The 22,500-nt window shown below is 37.8% G+C and overlaps 2 protein-coding genes and 2 long non-coding RNA genes across 4 annotated transcripts in view; 3 read left to right on the top strand and 1 right to left on the bottom strand.

Moving 5' to 3' along the window:
- The window catches only part of LOC144662673 (uncharacterized), a 4,301-nt gene extending 557 nt beyond the window's left edge, over positions 1-3,744 (top strand). The window contains exon 2 of the long non-coding RNA XR_013572507.1: positions 3,637-3,744. This is a non-coding gene — a long non-coding RNA (uncharacterized LOC144662673). The remainder of the gene's footprint in view (positions 1-3,636) is intronic.
- Positions 1-22,500, top strand: part of LOC144664117 (uncharacterized) — an 85,136-nt gene that overhangs the window by 33,265 nt on the left and 29,371 nt on the right. The gene's annotated exons all lie outside the window — the stretch shown is intronic.
- LOC144662985 (uncharacterized) lies at positions 6,791-14,964 on the top strand. Its single transcript, XM_078523909.1, has 4 exons — positions 6,791-6,796; positions 7,308-7,488; positions 8,079-8,143; positions 14,146-14,964. Exons 1-4 carry the CDS (start codon positions 6,791-6,793, stop codon positions 14,962-14,964), a joined length of 1,071 nt encoding a protein of 356 aa, XP_078380035.1.
- Positions 16,190-18,789, bottom strand: LOC144663487 (uncharacterized). The gene is made up of 3 exons (XR_013572620.1): positions 18,426-18,789; positions 17,658-17,729; positions 16,190-16,522 (listed from the first exon to the last, which is right to left on the bottom strand). It is a non-coding gene; the product is annotated as an uncharacterized LOC144663487 (long non-coding RNA).

The raw sequence follows: 22,500 nt of genomic DNA, 5'->3' as shown, positions 1-22,500 counted from the left end.
ATCGGGATTCTATACTGTAGTACATTATTTATGTCACTGCACTGTAATTTCAACTGAACAGAACGTTCAGTAAGCTTTACAAGTTCAGTTCACTTCAGCCTGCGAAATAATTTATAGACTAAATCCGATTTCTTTCGTATGCAAAAACAAAGTGAAGGAATCAGGCTCACTAAAATATTTCGTTGCTTGGATTTTATAAATTAATGCCTTGATTTCACTCAATTTTTATGAAGATGCAATCAGTTTAGTTTTTTACATTGTACATATTACACGTACGTGAGTGACCTAACTATTAGGACCTATTTTATTGTAATATGGTTTAATTTCGCCCCACTTTTCCAACCCCTTCCCCTATCAATGTGGTAGTTTGTTTTCATGAGCTCTTTGCTACAATCATACAATATTGGATTGCGAGATGGGAGATGGGGGTATTTAGAGCAGAGTACAGGGCTGCAATAGCAGTCAGTCACCAGACATTGGCTTACCAAATTTGCTCATGTCCGATGAAATGGCAATTGTAGTCGGACATAATGTACAGACAATTTTTTGATCACAAATTCATTTTACGGCAACAAATTGGTAATGTCCAACCACAATTTTTTTTTTGGCGACCACGATGGTGTCTTGCAGCCTTGAGAGTGTGATGAGATTTAATAAAAACAAGTGTTAAATTTGTCATGCATATACATGTACATTTTAGTATATACTGTAACACACAGGTGAATAGTGCTTTACACAGTGCTGATTGGTTAACTCGGAGGTGATTAGCAAAGTACTATTCAACTCTAAGTAGTCAAGGAGAAACAAACTGCCTTCAACAGGGTTGGAAATTAGCGCTCGCCCGCTCGCCCAGGCGAGTGTGAAAACTGTCGGGCGAGTACAAATCACAGAACACTCGCCCGGTTTGGCGAGTACGATTTTCATATCCAGAATATATTATTCAAAATAAGCGTAACTTTTTACCTTCCACTTTAAAATAATCTACACTGTTCACAAGCTGATAGCCTACCAACATTTTGAAATCTCCAACAATGACAACTAAGCTGGTTCGCGTTCGTAAACAGTCAAAAATGGCTTCTGCTTGGTGATTGTTACATGATGGACGTAGTTGTACAAAGTAATACCTCTGGTCATAAATACCGTTGACTCGTCCACCGAGCCTCGAACGCTGCAAGACGGCCATTTCCCGCTGCTTTTACTGTACAATTTCAACACTTAAATTGCAAACTACAGGAATTTGGGAATAGGTATCAATAAAAATGCGTTTGAAGTAAGTGTTTGTGTTTTTATTTTGGAGTTAGGATCTATTTTAGGATATTTTTTCATTTAAGAAATAGGTTGCAGTCTGTATCGCGATCGACCACCACGGTGACACGCATGGTGAACATTTTATAATTCGTTGGGGGAGGGGGGCTTTTTTTTTTACTAAAGGAGACTGGGCGAGTGAAAACTGACCTGGGCGAGTGCAATTCAAAGGTCACTCGCCCAGATGGCGAGTGCTCCGAAATTTTAGTTTCCAACCCTGCTTCAAGCGTCGCTTTGTTTACCAAAAGTGATGTTTTGGTCCGCTTGTTATTCAACTTGTGTGGTACATGTACATACTAAAACAGTTATTCACCTCAGTGTCAGTGAACATGGTGGATTACTATTCACCTCCACTTCGGTGAATACCAGTTATTGTTAATTTTTAATATGTGTCAACAATTTTAAGCTAGGATTGTAGTTTCCGTACCAGACTGGTTTCAGAAAGGTTCCATTTACATGTACATGTAAGCACAAGCCTGGGTCCAGTCCCATGTACATGTATATGTACAGTGACTATACATGTACCCTAAGATAACCGTGGATAATATTGTTCTGTCACACAAAACCTTTTTTCAGTCCCATTTCATTTATGGTCTTCATTATTGATCAGCGATGACTGTAGTTCTAGCATTCTTTTGCCAAGTCTAGCCCAATCAACAGTTTGATTTCAAAATGGCAGCTCTGTACAATGTACATATTATAGATGAATGAAGAAAGTCAGTCACTTGCACATTTAAATCTGCTCGAACTGGTAGGTAGCTGCTCTGAATTAATAGCCTGCGTTGCAGACGAACTAAACCCTGGTCTAGTCCGTCTGCGAAATTAAAGGCAGCCGAAAAGCTTGTTCCGATATCTCGCAGGTTTGCAAGGATCTGTGTATTCACTTCTGATTGGCTAGTTTCATATTACTTTCGAACGCGCTTTGTCACTGGACGAAATCAAACTTAAAACTGGTCATGCAAGACTTACTAAGCTAAAATGAAATTTATTTCGAAACACGGGATGAAAACAGTTCGACGTAATCGCCTAAATCAAGAGTCTGAGATGGACAGCTTTTTTTATAAACAGTATTAAAAGACAATTTTGTAATTATCAATTGGAGAAAGTGGAAAATTAAAGATTTGCCATGGCTGTTGGCAATTCAAACATGCATTGTGACCTCCAAAAAATTCCTGCAGCGAGCTTGTTTATTTCGAAGGTGATTAATTTCAATTCGCTTCTTTTACAGCTTTGACTGAAGTCTTCCTATGACTTCCTAGCAGTCAAGGTGTACTCCTTCGCTAGCAGTTTCCTTCGCTTGCTGTGTGCGCCTGGAGAGAGATTGTCTGTTACGCAAGGTACTCTGCTATCTTTGGAAATCTTCGCGCCAACATTCTGTTTGCACAGTATAAACAAAGAAAGTCTGTCAGCATGACCACAAAACAAAAGCTTGTTAGAAAGTAATGATAGTAATGTGAAACTAGCCAATCAGAAATGAATACACAGATCCTTGCAAACCTGCAGGATATCAGAACAAGCTTTTTGGCTGTGTTTCGCAGATGGACTATACCAAGGTTTTGTCACACATCCGGCTGCGACGCAGGCTATGAATTAAGTGAAAGCAGCATTTTTATTTTAATTCTTAGACAGAAGGCCCAAGGCCATTTGGACTATACTGAAAGCTTACATTCATTAAGTGGGTGAAAAACTGCATAGTCAAAGGTGCATTCTGTTGCATATTCAGGACCAAAACTCATTGTACCCTTTATTATAACCTAGAGTCTAAAACTTGATGCATGACATTACCAAGAGTTCCATAGTTCCACTGTTTGTAAGACTAACCCGTTCTATCATCATTACACATGACACATTTCACCCACAATTTCAGATCAAAGTTATGCAGTACAAAGCTACAGCATGGACTTTTTAATTTATTTCATTTTTAATATGATCAAATGTGACTGGTCAACATATGACTGGCAAGACGAAAGGTTGACTGGTCAACTCCCCAATCAGTCTGGACATTGTCGTTGACCAGCCATTATTTCGAACCCTGGGCTTTGGACATGTTAAATCCCAGCTAAGTCCTGGGGGTCAGGAGACCAGGGTTTCAATTGACTGACGCATTATCATCAGAGTTTACATGTTCCTCTAATGATGAACTTACATTATAAAGCTTAAGTGTATCCGAATAAGTGATCACATTTACACAAAAGGAATGGGATTTGTATTTTTTTTTTAAATGTAATCATGAAGATCATTTCTAAGGGTTTCATAATGTTGTTGTGAGTGCATAATTTTATTATGTAAATTAATTAATTTTTGAAGTCTATTTTTTTATTATCTTTGCAGAAAAATACCAACAGAACAAGCTGGCCAAAAGGAAAACCCTGCAGATACATGTACACTTGTTGAGCTAAGAATAAGTTAGAAATAACAATTAAACAAGTATTAAAAGAACCCTTAGCAGCCATGTGAAGCATGTCATGTTCATTTTAACACTGTGACTGTACAGTAAGTTGCAGTACTATTGCAAAAAAGATTCCATTTCATTGTGCAATTAAATTTTCATTATTTCAATGGTATAGAAAATGATGGAGGCTGAGGTCCTTTACATACATGTATACATGTGCAGCTGTATACATATAGTATTACATGTACATGTATTCACAGCGGATTCAAGTTTCAAGAGTGTTTAACGGCCACAGTTGTCGTGTTCGTTGTCACCGTTGAATTGATTCCGTTGCGAGGCAAAATGACAGACGTTGCTAGATGGGAATGACAACGTTCTGTCTGGGAAAAAGCATGTTGTTGTTTTCCCAGACAGAATGTTTGCATTCCCGCCTACCAACGTCTGTCATTTTGCCTCGCACCGCAAACAATTCAACCATGACAACGAACATGACAACTGTGGCCGTTAAACGCTCAACTTGAATCCGCTGTATGCACATGTAAGTTTTTTTTTGAGAGTCTTCATAATTAAGTGTTTGAAATCTTTTACAAATTATTTCACACTCATTATTTCACAGTGTTTGTAAAGTAAAGTGGACAACTTACAGTTGTTGCTCATTCATAAATTGTGGAATGCACTTTTTAAAGAGTTTGGGAACTTGAGAGTATGAAAGCAGAGTGAGTGTCAGCTAGAAATTTATTTTTGGCTGTTGGTCACTGCTATTGAAAGCCTCAGGCTTGACCTCTAGAGATATATGTTTGGTCATACATAGCCTGCGTGGCCGGCGTTCAAAGGGGAGGGAGAAGGGAAGTTTGAGCGCAAAGCGCAAGTGAGGGAGATCACGAAGCACGAGCATTCAAATGTTCCTGCTTCGCGCTTGAACTTCCCCTCTCCTTCCCTGCACCTCTCCTGTACAGTGTTGTTTCTCAATAATTACAACAGATACCACCTTTATCCCCATTCTTTCCTTTGTTTTGGTTCAAAGTGAAGCCACACTTAATTGTTGTTTTCATGTACTCGACCCAAACACTTATTATTTTAAGCACCAAATTTTAAATGTATTTGTAATCCTGTTTGTAATTTGTTAAATTCCAACCTGCTTCTGTGGAATCTTGAAGAAGTTTTTAAAATATATTTTAATAGTGTTTTAAACAGCTTAAAAACACCATTTCAAAATATGTTTCAATACTGTTTTAAATAGATTACAAATACAGTTTAAACAGTCAAAAACGACATGAAAAATATACTTTAAACACTATTTTTAATCTGTTTTTCAAAAATAGTTAAAAAATTGTTTTTAAAAAGAGTTAAAAAACATTTTAAAAATAGTTTACAAATAGTGTGAGAATTTAAACTATATTTGTAATCCTGTTTGAATGAAATATATTTTAAATTCCAACCTGCCTCTTTGGAATCTAGAAAACGTTTCAAAATATGTTTAAAATACTGTTTCAAACAGCTCAAAAACACCATTTGAAAAATACGTTTCAATACTGTTTTAAATAGATTACAAATACAGTTTAAACAGTCAAAAACTACATAAAAAATATACTTTAAACACTATTTTTAATCTGTTTTTCAAAAATAGTTAAAAAATAGTTTTTAAAAACAGTTAAAAAACATATTACAAATAGTGTTGTGTTTGGAAAGGGAAGCTTTTAATTTTTTTTAAAACGTTTCATCCTGGTAACTACGTACATTTTCGTTGTATCAGGGATATTACGAAACTGAACAAACTTCACCTTTTCATTCAATGCAACTTGTTCGTTTTCACGCGTGAATTGACGATGCAATGTGATTAATAATGGTGATGGGACCGGGTAGAGTCCTCATACGAACATTTCACAAAATAGGACGCATGTTTTAATCATGAGCATAATTAGTTACAGACCGAATTGGACGACACGAAGCTCTGTTACCAGATAACCATATCTGTTTTAATGTTGTTATTAAATAAAAAAAATCGAGGAAGAAACTTAGACAGAGTACCCCGGTCCCAGAGGTTTTGTTTCTCTTTTTTCCTCTGAGAATTTGATGGAGAGATAGAAAATAGAAAACCTCTTGAACCAGAGTAGAGAAAAAGCGAATCCTGTTAACAACACCAGACAAAATTCTCGAAAAGCAATTTCGCAACATTTGTATAAAGAAGAAATATTTTGTATAAACAACCGAATAAAATGCACGCAAATTTTGTTATTGGACTGTGTTATTGGACAACAACTAACAACAACAACAAAAACAATCTTTATTGACTCACTTGCAAAACAGGTGTCATAAGATAATTCCACCTACTGATCTCATTTTGTTTGGTTACCAAAGATATTATCCATTTTAGCGCACCTATTGAGAAATTTGCCATAAAAGGTACATTTGAAATAATCCCGCGCAGGATAGCAACAAAGTTAGCACAAAGCCACTTTGTTGTGATATTTGCATACTATTTTGAGGACACAAACTGTTTAATTTAATTACGTTGTCTTCAGAGTTAACGATCAACCTTGAGTTGTTAAACTCTGTAAAAATTGTTAAAGCAAAACATCGGACAATTTTCATCTTCCTTGTGCTTGGGTTATGGAGGAAAGCTTTTAACTGAGGTCACGGGCTCATAAACCTTTTTTCGAGCCAAAGTTTTCGCTGTTAATGCGAGTTGCATCCGTCTTTTCGAGGTACGTGGCTCTTAGGGAAGAATTAAGTATGTTTGAAGTTATACATTTGGATAAAATAAGTTAAACACAAAACTAAGATTTCAATTTTACTATAACTTAAAAATTAGTAAACCAAAGCAACAACAACAACAACAACAACAACAACACACGTTTGCAGGTGTATATATTACAAAGGTTAATTGAACAACAACAACGCCGTTTATTTGAACTGCAAAATTACTAGTGTAAATTACTTAAACAATAAATTAAAAATAAATACAGTTGCTGGTCGCCCAAAATAACTTAAAAGCTAAACTATTAATTTAAGGAAAATGTAAGGTCAGAAAAGAGGCATTTTACTGACTTTAGACACTTTAGAGGTAGATTACAGAACAAATAATTCTTAAACATGTATGTACAAAAAAACAGATAATAGTAAAAAAAAAAAAAAAATGACAGAAATACCACTATAACAGAAAAACGAAAAGCTGATAACATCATGGTACATTTAAGTCGAAGATATCGAAGATAGCGCTGTAAATTGTGGAAAATTTCCGAAGTTCACCGAGAGCAAAAAATGGTCGGCCGCCATCTTTGCTGACCGCTTTTTTGGTGAAATTGCTATTTCACCGTCATATGTTTTTTTTTTCTTACTGGACAGAACGATTTCTTGTACGTGTCTTAAAATAGTACATATAGTGGCCCACAACCTGGCTACACAGATTTAAAACGTTCATAAATTGTGTCAATACAAACAACTGTTTAACATCTCGGTATTCTCTTTAATTTAATTTAGCTAAATCTTCAAGAAAATTGAGATGGAGGCTCTCCTTTGGTTCAAGTTCATCGTGTTGTTTCACACTCAAAAATAACACCTCGTCTGTGCCGATAAAATTTTTCAAAACTTTAAGTTTTTCATTGACCAGGACCTTGTCGAAGACCACGCACTGGAAGGTCACGTGTTTAGAAATTCAACAGTGGACCGAGTCACGCAATGTCACATAATGTGTAAAGACGACTGTCGCTGTCTCTCTATGAACTACATACGCAACACTCCGCGAGATAACTGCCAGCTTAACGAGGTAAATAAAAAAATGAAGCCAAATCGTCGCACTCAAGATATGTTATTGACTGTGAACAATATTATTCAAGGCAGGGCACCATCCAGCTTCAAAAATCTTATAACTGAAAAGAGAACAGCGTACAATCTTCGCGGTAATTTTAATCTTTCCATACCTAAAGTGAACACTACCAGATATGGTCTTAAGTCGTGGCGTTATGCTGCAGCAAAGCACTGGAACATGCTACCTCGTGATATTCGTTCCATGGCAGGCTCAAAGGACTTTTTGAAAAAGATTAGACAAACTGATTTCAATGTTTAATAATTATATTTTATCGCTTTTAGATAGGATTTTTATATTTATATATATATATTTTTTAGGAATCTTAATTTAGCTAGATGGTGTTGTTGTTTGTTTGTTTGTTTGTTTGTTTGTTTGTTTTTTTTTTTTTTTTTTTTTTTTTTTTAACCATTTTAAAATAGTCTGATGTAATACTTTTATACCCTTTGTTTTGATGTAAATACTTTTGTAAATACTAAACTTTTAATCGTGGAGCACCTGTAAACTAGCTAACAGCTAAGTGTGTACTTTTTTCCACGTTAAATAAAGTATGTATGTATGTATGTATGTATGTAGCACTGAAACACAAACTGGGAGCAAAGTATTACGATCTGGTACGGGACTACACCATTGTAAGTAAAGTCGCTTGAAGTCATGTTTGTAATAAAATATTTGTACCTCGTAAAAACAGATTAAATGCACTAATTTATTATATAAACATCAGTGAAATACCAGGAAATCTTTCACGCGAAAAAATCATATCTTCACACGTGAAAATAACATGTTATTTTCAAATGTGAAGATATAGATTTCGAAACATTTTCTGACAAGTTTGCCCCGGTTTGATGCTGAATGAGCCAAAGTAAATCGATAATGAAGTCGAAACATCTTCGGATCTTCCTCGGCAATCTTCGGATATCTTCGGAAATTTTCGGAAAAGTTCGGAAAATGTTCGGAAACATTCGTACGACCATCGGACAAAATTTTGCAAATCTTCGGAAATCTTCGGAAAATGGTCGGCAATCTTCGGAAAATCGTCAAAAACATCGTAATTAATAGATTTATATAATAAACAGAATATTACATGGTTGCTTGGAGATATGAAATTTATCTTCTCGTGTTCAAATCGATATCCCACTCGTTCGTGCGCTCACTCGTGAGATATCGATTTGAACACTCGAAGATAAATTTCATATCTCCAAGCAACCATGTAATATCCTCTATTTATTAACTGCCTGCGCAGCTCTTGCTCTGCACGTGGTTTATTTTTCGAAGTAGTTTTAGTCTTGTCGGTGACCAGTCCCAGACCTCCACTCGGTCAGGCGTCAGGTCACGCGATGTTTAGATACTACGAATCAGTTACAAATGGAAACATTTTATTATTTTTTGTCTTTACAAAGAATGTTTTGTGTTAAATATTCGATTTTGAAGCGTTTGACTCATGGAAAATACTAAATTTTCATGCTTTGAAAGATAAATATAATTCAGTGGGCCAGAATCTGTAATTAAATACCATTACGTTGGTGTCAAAGAATGTGCTGACATGACAAGTTTCACTTTCGATCGGCTAGACCTCGAGTCACGTAATGTTTTAATGCTATTATCAGCTACCTTTCAAATCTTTGCGAATCCTTTGGTCTTTACTTAAAAAATTTAGTGTGAAGTATTTTGAAGTGTTTGAATCAAAGAAAATACTAAAATTTCATGTTTTGAAAGAAAAATACGCTTTAGCGGGCAAGAATTTACATTTATAATATTTACATTACGTTTGTGTCCTGGAATGTGCTGGCGTTAGCAAGTAAGTAAGTAAGTAAGTAAGTAAGTAAGTAGGATTTTATTTAACGAGGGTGACACCTGACAGTAATCAAACTGATAAACTTGTGGCCCTCACAAAAATATAACAATAACGGAAATATAGCAATGGTATAAACTTTAAAAATAGATTTACAACATAAAATACAATAAGACAATTAAGAATTAAAATTACATGAATGATTGCGTATGGATTTGATTATTTAAAATTTGTTTAAAAAGAGAACGCTTAAAAGAATTAACACTTGGGCTCCGTTTTAAGTCCGCGCTAAGCGAGTTCCATTCTTTGATTGTCCTTACACTAAACGTCTTGCCGCCTTCAGTATTCCTATTATATCGAGGGCAGAGGGTTCACTTTCACATAGTCCAGTGGGTTAGTACCAAATTTTGCAGAAATCGTTACACACTGGACAAAAGCACCAAACTTGGTATACGAAGACCTTTGAACATAAAATTTCCAAAAATATGATGCTCCAAAAAATCGTCTTACTTGAATGATGAAAGTGACGTCATTTTTTACGTCAGAAAGGTATTTTTGGTTGTTTTGTGTAATATGACAATGAATGGAATTTAGTAAGGGCTTCCTGGCTTTCGTGATGACAGGATAAGCACAGCAGTTTTACAATGTTTTATAATAACTGTCAATTAAAAGCATAGGCCTGTTTAAAAAAAAAGTTATTTCGATAAATATATTCCAGCGGATGTTACTTACAGACAAACTAGATAAGAACAACTGACAAAAACTTGTGTGTGGTTGGCATGGTTTGCTGCAGCATGCAAGGTACGTAACAACAAACATTTAAGCTCTCTGTAAACAAAAATTTACAAAACATAGAATTCAGTTAAACATGCCACAATTGTATGGGGAAAAGTTCCTTACAGTGCCTTGAGGACTGCATATCGAGAAGACGGCCCTTGGGGCTCTGTTGCGCGGTACTGGTTGTCTAAATGACTAAGAATCGGTGGATTGGTTTTTGATAGCAACGCATATTAGTCGGACATTACTTATACATTATAAGGCGCGGAAACTAGTGCAAGCGCACATTAATCAACAGAAGGGTTTTACGAAAAGCTGGGGGCAAGATTACAAAAAATGGCGACACGCAACGACAATCTTGACAGAAGCATGTGCAGAAACAGAAATAGTTCTCTTGGCATTGATACATTCCCACAGAGAACAAGGCAAGAGTATCTTCAAGACCTAGAGCATGCTTTAGACAACCACGTCAATTGCAGTCGCTGGGTTAGTGTCCAACATTTTCAGCGTGTAATAAGTCATCTAGGAAACATCTAGACGGCTTTATGTGATTTTTATCAATTAAGCCACTTTTAAAATCACCCGACCATTAAGAGGAATTGGCTGCCATTATTTACCACAAGTCTTTTGTCAGAAAATCGAATCAAAGCAAGCGGGCATGACACCAGTAGCCAGCAACGCAAAGGCGACCTTAGCATATTATTCGCCCAATTCTACCCAAAGTAAAGCAAGATACCGGAAAAAACCGGTTGAATGTGAAGTGTTTAACGGTAACGTCCTGATTTACAATCCTAGCCAAACGTTACACAATTGTTTTTTAGAGTATTCAGAACAAATCTCTCTGCCATTTCTCAGGCGGGAACTGAAAACTGTCAATTAAGTGGAGGTAGTGTAGGATCGCTGTCTGCCAGAGTGAGCGAGGAATGGCACAAATGAGAAATAAAGGCCTAGTGCTCAAGTAAATGTTAGTCCCCTATAGGAAAGAACTGGAATGCCTTCTTCGCGATACCAAAAACAAACTTTCTTTCAAAAGATGGGACTCATGTAGAATGAGAACAATCAAAAGAAAGGGGATAGCACAAAAAGTACTTCGGTAGTTGCAAAGAGTAGCGACAAATTGATGATGGACTTTACTTAAAAACATGTATAAAGAAGCGGATATCAGAGAAATAGTTTATTTGTTTGACGCTCTTGAAAATGGGCAGAGCAAAATTAAAATTTGAACAGTGGACACGGAATTGGTCTTGGCGCTGTTGCACTGGTTGGCCAATTCTTTAATATACAAGGGAAGTCTCCCGAGTAAACTGGCATATCGGTGGCGTTTGGAATTGGTACACATTTTCTGAGAAGTCAATTACGATTCTGTGGAAATTTAGGTATGGAGCAATCAATGTCAATTCCGATCCTGCATTTCAAGTCTTTTTGTTGGGCTGCGATACAAATTTGCCTTTTTGTGAAGACTTTCCTTACTTAAAACAAAGCAAGTTCGATAAAGTTAGCTGTTCTTCAGCACACTCAGAAACTAAAGAGAGATTGACAGTACATAATTATAAGTAAGTAGAAAACCGGATTACAATTACATCTTTAAAAAAACTATTTTTTAACAGGAAGTAAGTTTTTTTCATGATGCTTTGCTAACAATATTCAAAGAGCTGCATACCAGGTTGGGGGTTTGGCCGTGTGTACAGAGCCTAATAAAGTTAACACTAAAAACCTGAAGGTGGAAGTGGAAAGAAAATAATTTGCAAGTCAGTGCGTGGCAATTCTGGAGGAGGCAGGAATAGCATTCAAACAGCCACTTAAACTGATCAAACTGTTCCTCAAAGTGTAGCTGGAGTGGGCCTTTTTTTGTCAATTTGATAAAAGTATCACAAAAAAAGGAATCTTAACACTATCCAGACCAGGGGGCGGAAAGTGCCCGCGCCGACTTTGAACGTTTATAACATTTTTCAACATTCAACCAAACACTGCCAAGCTTTGCAACTTTATCTAAAATATATTTAGAAATAATTTGATATGACAGGTTGTTGTGTCAGAGACTTGATGTTGTCATGAAAACGGCATTTTGAGAGAAATGTTTTACCAAATTTGTAATTTTGTGTTTTTATAGATAAAAATTAACTTTTAATGCAGTTATTTTCACCTTTTGGGCATTTTTTGCACCATTTTATCGTTTTCAGTACTTTTTAGTAATTTTTGGCGGTTTTCTTACGTTTTGGAAAAATTTTCAAATCCAAGATGGCGGATCGAAGATGACAAATATGTTGTCGATTTTTGTGATGACGTAATTGTCCTTTCTCGCGATCCATGTTTTTGGAGCATCATATTTTCTTAAAGCCCATGCCTCAAAGACTACGTGTGCCAAATTTGGTTCTTTTGTCCGGCGTGTAACAATAATTTTGCTAACCCACTAGACTAACAAGGCACTGATGACGATCGGCAAGAATCACGCACTGCTCTGAAAGCTTTAAATCTGCTACAAATGGAAACTAAACAAATCCTCTGGTCTTAACCTAGCATGTTAAGTGTAAAATAAAATGATCGACTTTTTAGCGTTATGTATTTTTGGAGCTGTGTCATCTAGTGGATTTCTGAAGTCTGAAGGAAAACCACTGAGATAAACATGCCCTGGCTTGCAAGGTTAACGTCATTGGTAAATAAAGTCCCCGGAGAATTCCCATTCAGCAAAAAGCAGCTCTAGTGTTCTTCTTAAATTTGATTTAATTATTTGCTCCAATATTCCATTTTCGGAGCGAGTTATTCAATCTTTAAACGGGAATTCAATACAACACTGGATGCTGATTTAAAAGATTTTTTGGTTTCACGGATCAGGATCGTGGGAATTAAATTTGGCCAGCATTAGCATATAAGAAAAATATTTAATTGCGGATGGAACTATTCAGCCATGAAATATCACACAAGGTGTTTTCTTAACATTTTGTTTGTCAGTCGCAACATTGTTCGACGCAGGTAAAGGGGACAAGTGGGGGGGGGGGGCATTTTTGTATACCCACATGGCTCCCCTAGAGTGGTCACGTGACCAGCGCAGTTTTAAGCTCTAAGAGCTTCTAGTTTACCCACGTAACGCGGAAGAGCTCTCAGGAGCTTGCTAGAAGTGTACGTAATTGGAATTTGGAAGTGTTGGTTTTTTGTGGAAAAAGTAAAACCAGAGAACCTGTAGAAAACCTCTCGGAGCAAGGAAGAGAACCAACAACAAACTCAACCCACTTGGGTACAACAACTGTACAGCGTTTATACAAATATACAAACCACCCTCAGTATTTTCGTAAATGGTTTGAACCCAGAAGTATCAGTAGGTCGTATTGTGTGATCGTCCGGGTGAGAGTAGTTCTGAGAAGAACTGTTGTTGGTGATTGACGTTTCGACAATCTAAGCGGAAGTCATCTTCAGAGTCAAGTGAAAAGTTGTTGTCAGTCGATGGTGTTATAAGTCTGGTCTGTTGAAGTCGATTGGTCAGTTTAGCCGTGATGTTATTTGGCTGTAAGACTCGTGTAAAGTTTGTCAGCAGTAATTGGTAGTTTCGATCCGTCTATTGTCATCTGTTCCGTTTATTGTTAGTCAAATTAAGTAATACTGTTTGCGGTACGTTTGTCGGTCCTGTTTACGTCGTGAATAAGTCGTTTGTAAAGTGCCGGTAGTTGTTGACATCTGTTGATAGGCGTCGTTAAAAATAGTTTGTGCTGTAGGTTAAGCATTCAGCAGAGTCCCAGACGATTTTGTGGTTAATAAGTCGGTGGTGTTCAGAAATGTGATTGTCGACATCACCATTTCTCGTCGCTTGTTTGTGTTCAGTCAGTCTCGTGTTAAGGTTTCTACCGGTCTCTCTGATGTAGGAGACCTGGCAGTCGGAGCATTTTTTTTTTTTTTTTCAATCGGAGCATTTGATCTTATAAATCGCTCCCCGTCTATCGTTAGGTTCGTCCCTGTCTTTAACGTTAGGTCAGTAAATGTCGTAGCGTAGGGTTGTAGAATCCACGCAAAAGCCTTTTAATAGGATTTTACAGTATATTACTGTCAATAATTTTAAATATTGATAAATATCATTGTTTATAGCATGGTAGACGCTTCTCCCACGGAATTGATCGCTGTGTCAACAGATGCTGCCAGGACAATCCATGTCTTCAGGGAGGGACCTGTGAGGAGATTTGTGACCCCACCACTGTAAGATTCAACTGTACTTGCCCTGCTGATTACACCGGTCAGCGGTGTGAGAAACTAAAACCTTATCCTCGTAACTGCAAAGATTTAGCGAAAAATGGCGCCAAGATTTCCGGGACGTTCGACGTGTACGATTCATTGAAGAAGCCTTTTCAAGTCTACTGCGACTTTAATTCTGAGCCTGGTTATGTTTGGACGCTAATACAGTCCTATTCTTTGGCGAACAACAACCAGTTTAAGTATAACAGATTTGGTGTTGACTTTCCGGTTAATGAAGAGGTAGCAGCAATAAACTGGGGCGCCTATCGATTATCTTTGCCCCATATGCAGTCAATTGCCAATGCATCAACTCATCTCAGAGCCACTTGCAACTTCCCAAATGAGGGTCTCGTCTATACCGACTACGCACGCGCAAAGTTGGCAGGTCACGATCTGTTTGGCGTATGGCAAACACAGTGCCGCACTTATGAGGTCATTAACATCCGGGATATTGAATGTAAAGAATGCACCGCAGGCACGTGGCAAATTCAAAGTGAGATGTGGCATATCAACAGTGTAGGGAGCGCAAGTGTCGCTGGGTGCCAGTTTAATGGTCAGGCCGGAGCAGTTCGATATGAACAAAATTTCGGACTTTATGATCATGTAAATGTGAACTTTCGATGCACTTCCAGTCAAACTTCAACCACACAGCACTGGATTGGTAATATGAAATGAAAAATTCAACAAAAAACTTTTTTAATATCGAAAAATTCTTTAATTAGGGGTTTGTTGCACATGATATTTCGCAGATTATTTTTTTGCTTCTCGGTGTGTGCATTATAAATCTGGGCACATTTTTTTTCGCCTTCCTCTGCAAACATCAACGTAAAATGACCAAAATTCGTCAAATCAAGCCATAACCATAATGTTTGGAGTTCACCGCTCCTTTTACATGTTGAACTGTAATGATGTTAAGTAAAATATTTCAGCTTTTTGATTGACATTTACGTTAGTATCGCGTAAGTGGTTTTAAAGCTTAGCTTTCTCTTGCTTGCGCGGATTGTGAATGTTGTATCGAATTGCAGGGTTCCAAAATCTTGTTTTGTCAACGCACGAGTTTTCTGCGTCTCGTATTTACCAAGACGCACTTGATGTCAGACGTTATACGTCTGGGACGTATTATTCAACAATTTCTAGTAACAGTTCTCACCACAGCTGTCCCTACATTAATATCGCCAGGTCGTCGGTACTCAGGCCGCACCTTGAGCCTGTTGAGCTACAGTTCATAAGCGATTTTCTCGCCGTGGCATAGTAAGTGCATGTAGAGCAGGGTGGGAGGTTGCAGGTTCGAATCTTAATCAGTAAGCGTTTTTCTTTTTTCAAAGCTTCTGTTGATATCATTCCGCTTTGAACGTATCTATTTGTACCGTTATCAGGATTCAAGAAACATTTACCCAAAACACCATTTGCTTCTCCTGTATTCAGGTGTATTTAAAATATCGTGTGGTTTTAATTATTAACATTCGTACAGTTCATCGATTTTGTATCTTTTTTTGGCAGTTGAGTATTTCGATTTCGAACTCAAAAAAGGTGTGTCTGTTGAAGAAAGAAATAATGAAATGTAAGACGATTTCTCGCTCTCGATTACTGATGCACAATTTATGCACAAGCGTTACGCACTAGTCAGCGGATTAACAAAATGTCTAACAGTAATCGAAGGAGTGAAATTGGCCTTGCTATCGAGAACTCGGAAAATAGTGTGTCGAGTGAAAAGGGACCCACGTCACGGTAGTTATTGAGTAACTTTTTGTGATGTACAAAGTTTGAAGATAAATCTCAAAAAACAGTTTACAACAGTTAAAAAAAAACCACTAAGCAACAATGATTGATATTATAAAGAAAGATCACAAATGACAAATTTAACAAATTAGGCTTAATTTTTCAAGCTCGGCCATCCGTGACATAATTCCTTTAAAATTAAACAAAGGAACAAAAGCTTGATGATTGGGATAATCAGCTATAGAACAACCGGGGACTGGAAATTAATTAACTCAAGATAATTGACTATAATTAATTTGTTGTTGATGTTTTATTAGTAAGGTTACATAAGATTACAGCTGGAATTTTAATGAGGTCAGCAAAGATGACTGCGTTGTCACACAACATATAACACTGTTGTCACGCCATCTATTCATGTTTGTCCTGCATGGCAAAACTGTTGCATCATAACTGAACATAAGCTTAGAATTTGCAAGTATTCATCGGCACCATCACACAGACATTTATCAACAATCTGAAAGGAAGTTAAAAAGTACACATTGAGCTAAGTTGTACATATAAGCCAATCACGAAATGTTACTTAACTTAACTAGGGTCCTGGAGCCCAAGTTGTACTTAACAAATTCTCTAATTATTTGAAACCTTGAATTTCAACTTCAGCCTTTTGCCGTAGACAACACACTTTTGAGATGCGACAAAACAAATGTTAGAATGAAATAGGTTTGCATCGTATACACAATTCTATGAATTCATTGACATTACACTTGTGTCACAATGCAAATTAGGTGACATGTAAAAATAAAGTTATAAGTCTGCAATGTGCACCTGCAACTACTTCCTCTATGAATATGTAATGTGAAGCAATGCAATGCGATGTGATGCAATGCAACACAATGTGATGCAATTTTAATATAAATTATGCAAAGTATTGTAAGTAAGAATAATGACAAAGGCGTGCAAACTGTAAGTAAATCTACTGTTTACAAGGCTGTAGACACAGTACGTGCTATTTTATAACTATAATCTAAGTTAATAAGTGAGTAAAAACGGACAATAAGGTCTGCAATAATAATGACCTTATTTTGTTTGATGACTGTAAAATATTAACTCATAGTGGAATAAAATTTAACTGTTTTTTTTTTTCTTATAAATCAAGGGACATATTTGAGATAGAGAAAAAAAGTAAATGGCCCAGCAATTGATTTGAATGTCACTTCACTTCAACCTATGGGAGGTGCGGTGACCTAATGGTTAGAGCGCCGGACTCCGGATCGAGCGGTCCAAGTTCGAGCCCCGGCCGGGTTCACTTGTGTTGTGTTCTTGGGCAAGACACTTTACTCTCATAGTGCCTCTCTCCATGGGTACCGGCGACATAATGCTGGGGGGGAACCCTGCAATGGACTAGCATCCCATTCAGGGGGGAGTAGAAATATTCCTAGCCGCTTAATGCTACGGAAACCGGGATAAGCTCCGGCAGTGTGGGCCACTTGGCTCGTGGCTTCTCCTCCTCTCCTCACTTCAACCTCTATAGAGAATAAATATCTGAAACCCTTAACAGTCCACTTGTGGAAATCTTCATTTAACTGTCAGGGCAAGAAAATATAATTATTTTTGAGGAAACAAGGTTTTGGGATAGTGATACTACTTACAGCAATTTTTTCCATTATGGCAGATTTCTGGTGGTCATTTAACTCTGTCATTTCGACAATTCTGTCATGAACCTGCAAGGGTTTATATGTATATATTCAAGATTTATTTTTAAATTTCAGATAACTTCTGGTATTTATAAGCTTTATGAATTGATGATCGATAGCGGCAACTGAATATGAATGTGCCATTTCGCGACAATTTGATAATTAAATTAGTTTGGTTTTTATTTGAATAAACTGATTTCTGTTGTGGTGAATGATACAAAATCTTGGTTGTAACAGTTCAACCAAGGAAAATGTGCATTAAATTGTTTTGTTTCTGCTCCAAGCAAATGTTATGAGATATTTTTTGTTTATTTGCGAACAGTAACGTGAGATCTGTTTTAAGGAACATAAAGTTAAGATGTACAAAATCACTTAAAGTGAATGTGAGAAATCGTGAGAATTCAAGCAGGCCAAATACCAGTAGTAAGAAAATATACAGCAACCCAGAACCCTGACGTAAACAGAACAATATTTAAGCTGGACTGACAAAAAAGGATGTGCTGTTTTCGTAGGCAGGTGGAATGAACAGTGTATGGTAAAGTCATGACTTACTGTCATCAACCAAGTAACAGAACGTTGATCTTGTATGTACAGTGTATCAGAAGTTTTTTCACGTGCGTGTCCGGCCTTGGTTACTCTGCCTTGGCATAAATACACACTATACCGATGCCCAAAAATTTTCACATTTGGCCTCCCAGTCAAAAATTAGCTTTTTTTTCTCACCTGGTTTATAACCTGAGCAGCTGCATGTCCTTCAGCTATTATTTCCTGTCAAGGTAAGTAGCAAGTGTACCAGTAATTGAAAGGCACTTCAGACAAGTGAAATACTAATTCAAGGAATAGGGTCTTCAAGATCCCTTCAAGATACCGAATATTTTGCATGAGGTATGAGTAGGGGAAATGATAATATTGAAAGCGATTTGCGATGCATTTAATCAACAGGTTAAAACCAATCTTAAAGTTTGACTGCCAAAAGAAAAGTTATCAGTTGATTGATTTCCTGATTATCAGCAGTTTGGGAATTTTCCCTTATCAAATTCCTGCTAAGCCATAAACCAAGCATCTGTCATTATTGTCTTGAGTTTCACCTTTGTCTATTTATTTACTTTTTATCAGAAGCACATTGTGGTATGGTATATAAAAAAACCTTTCCGTTAGTTGACCTCATCCTGTTACAAGCAATGAGCAAAAGCCAGTATATAGTAGGTACATAATACAGACATTAATGCCAGTGTTTCTGGGATTATTGGCTGGCTGCAAATTTCTGCTTAGATTAATGAATTTATAAATAGACGTTATTATGAAAGCCTCCTACACAGACGTTCTTTTGGATTGCATGACAAGCCTAAAGAATCACTGTGTAACTACATTATGTAACAATAGATCATCGCATTGGCCAATATCCTCTGACAATGAAGATTCACAGCAGCTTTTCAGCAAGTTAAAGCAAAGCGATTCAATTGATTAATGGCAGAGATCTTTGAAAAATACCTACCTTTAAATTGCAAAAGGCTAGGTCACAAGTGTCACGTGAGAATGGAAAAAAATTATAGCCTGTAGTCTCAACTGGACGGCCATCGAAATTGCCTGCCTCGTAACTTTTTCTATTATTGAAGCCGTCAAGAAATTGCATAACACTTCCGGGTCGGAAGTGCTGACGCATTCCTATTAAGTGACGCTTTTATCACCTACAGCGAAAAATATTCCCTTGAGAAATTAAAACAGTCCCTTGAGAAATAACAAAAATTTGGTAAGAGAGTGCTGTCCTTGTCCAATACTCTCTTATTTTACTTGTTAAACTGACCCTCCTGAAGTAGGGAGGCGCCAAGTCCAGAAAGCGATGCGTCACTTTCGATTGTGACTTCCTGATTGACATCGTAAAACTTCAACACTGGAGCTTTACAAACAAGATTCTTGATACTATGGACAGCTTCATCATGAACAGGCAGCCAACACCATTCAGTATTCTTAAGCTCCAGTCGTCTCAACGGCTCGCAGACACTGGACAGGTTTGGAAAGAACTTAGCCAGGTAAGTAACCATGCCAAGGAATCGCTTCAGGGATTTGACATCTGTCGGGGTTGGCATGTCACGTATGACACGAACTTTGTTTGGGTCGGTTACCACACCATCAGCTGTGAGTAGATGACCCATAAATGGTACTTGAGATAGGCGAAGCTTAACCTTCTGAAGATTAAGTGTCAGATTCAACTTACGGCATCTTTGAAGGAAAGCCGTTAATTTCTGATCATGATCCTTTTCTGCTTCATCGACAGTGTCTCCAAATCCACAAACCAGGAAATCATCGGCGATAACTTCCACTCCTTGGAGACCCTCAATTGCTTCATGCATCTTCCGCTGCCATATCTCGGGCGCAGAACTTATGCCAAATGGCATTCTCAGCCAACGAAAGCGGCCAAAGGGGGTGTTAAAAGTGGTGTAAAAGCTTGATTGCTAAGTTAGTTTCACTTGCCAAAATCCACTTTTCGCATCAAACACACTGAACACTTTGGCATTTGTGAGACGAGTTGTGATATCTTCAACTGTCGGTAAAGGGTAATGAGAGCACTTTATGGCAGTGTTCAAATCTTTGGGATCTAGACAAATGCAAACCGATCCATCCTTCTTGGGGACTGCTAAGACACTCGACACCCAGTCAGTTGGCTCTGTAACTGGAGTAATAATCTCCTTGGCAACCATCTTGTCAAGCTCGGTCTTCATTGCCTCTTTCTTAGGAACAGGCACTCTTCGTGGGGGGTGAACAACAGGGTGAACATCTTTACTCAGCTGGATGTTGTATTCCCCGGGTAAACAGCCAATGCCTTGGAACACATCAACAAAAGGACTAAGCACAGAATCATTGGTGACATCCTCAGAAACTACTGGATCTTGTTTCGGGGTTTCAATTACATTATTGATACGGGTATCAGCACTAGAGACCATAATCTTGAGAAGACCCATCCCCTTTGATGACTGCAAACCAAGCAAAGGTGTGACCTTCTGGTCGACAATGACAAAATTCAGTTCATGCTTACTACCATTATGTTCCACTTTCATCCTGGCGAAACCAAGTGCCTTTCGCCTCGAGAGATCATGCATCACAAGTGTAATGTCCTTGGGAACAATTTTAGCTTTGCTGTGATCGTTTGTTGCCCTAATGTAATCCTGCAGTGGCAAAATATTTGCAGTAGAACCTGTATCAATTTGAAATGTCACTGATACTGAATCATTGACAGTTAGTGAAACGAGAGCTTGATCTTGACCACTGAAGCTATGAATGTAAACTTCTTCTTCGACCATGTGAACTTTCTCTCCTTCTGAGTTGCCGTGACACTTGACTGCAAAATGACCTTGTTTACCACACTTCTTACATTTCTGACCAGAGGCCGGGCACAATTTCCTTTCCAGTGCATGTTTACCACCACAAAACAAACACTCTTTCAGCTTGGGAGGTCCCTTGTTTGGCGACGGAAGCTTGGGAGGCGGCGTTTTCCGGCGCTTGTTTTTAAACGGAGGTTTGGGACTCACTCGATTAATATCTTCGTGTCCTGAAGATTCTTCTGAAATTTCGGTCGCTCGCTCGTGAGTAACTTAACTTGCCTTGATAGTTTCGATGGCTTTATCGAGATCGAGGTCTCGCTTTCCAAGAAGCTTTTCACGAACTCTATCATCCTTCACACCGAGAATTAAGCGGTCTCGAACCAGCGATTCTCGTAACGCGCCAAAACCACACGATTCTGAAAGCTTCATCAATGCAGTTATGTAATTATCAAGCGACTCACTGGACAATTGCTCACGTTTGAAGAAAACATATCTTTCATAGGTTTCGTTCCGTGCAGGGACACAACGCTCTTCGAACTTTTTAAGAATCTTATCGATCTTCAGAGCGTTCGAAGCATTAGCCCATTGGAAGGTGTCGTACATGTCCATTCCTTCTTTACCGATCACATTCAACAGCGAAGCCACCCGAACTTCTTCTTGTTTCTTGTGAATGCCAGCCGCTAGCTCGTAAAACTTCCATTCACGTCGAAACGATTTCCAATTTTCTCCTTGATGCAAAAGGTCAGTAAGATTCAGCGGCGAGGGAATTTTCGCTGTAGTACTGACAGCAGCCATGATACTTGTAATGCCACGTGCAACTAACCAAAGCAAACTCGAACGCAAACTATAGACTTCACAACAGCCTACCAATCGCGGACGAAGCGCTGGACTTGAAGACTTCAAAGCTACGAAGTAATTCTGAACAGTTGGGTTAAAATCCCGCGTCTGACACCATGTTACGATCAACGTAAAGACGCCAAGACCAAGCAAACACAACAACTTTTAATGGCTGACGAACAAGACCACGCGAGACCCGAGGCGCGGTTACATAACAATCTGAGTCACGTGCACTAGTCACTTAATTATGCAAACTTATTCAATATCACAACAGACTCCACTGGAGGAATTTGAAACACTCGTTGAAACTTCACTACAAAACGCAACCAAACAAATAAACGATATCTTGCATAACTTTTTTTATTTTAACGGACTTGGTTTTATACTGAGAGCTTGCTTTTTGCCCTTTAAATGAAGCCACAGGGACGTCTTTTTCGGTGAGAGTAATTTTCTTTATCTCCATCGCGATTTTCCTGGGCAAGCGGGCTTGATGACGATTCAAAATTTCCCGCGAACTTAACTACAACTACCAGAAGTCTTTGCGCATTTACCTCATAATGCAAATGGTCTATTGACAAATGTTTAACTTCTCAATTTGGTCTGTTCGATTCTATAAGCTGTTTAACGCATAAAATTTAAGA

Source organism: Oculina patagonica, chromosome 8 (genome assembly GCF_052425735.1).
Source record: "Oculina patagonica isolate OP01 chromosome 8, crgOcupat, whole genome shotgun sequence".
In the NCBI taxonomy this organism is placed as follows: domain Eukaryota; kingdom Metazoa; phylum Cnidaria; class Anthozoa; order Scleractinia; family Oculinidae; genus Oculina; species Oculina patagonica.
This window is presented reverse-complemented; position numbering and strand designations above follow the sequence as displayed.

What these genes read in the sequence shown, in the direction of transcription:
- LOC144662985 (XM_078523909.1), top strand. An exon ending in TAAAAAAATGAAGCCAAATC is followed by an intron (nt 7,489 to 8,078) that starts GTCGCACTCAAG and finishes GTATGTATGTAG; the next exon opens with CACTGAAACACAAACTGGGA. An exon ending in ACTACACCATTGTAAGTAAA is followed by an intron (nt 8,144 to 14,145) that starts GTCGCTTGAAGT and finishes CATTGTTTATAG; the next exon opens with CATGGTAGACGCTTCTCCCA.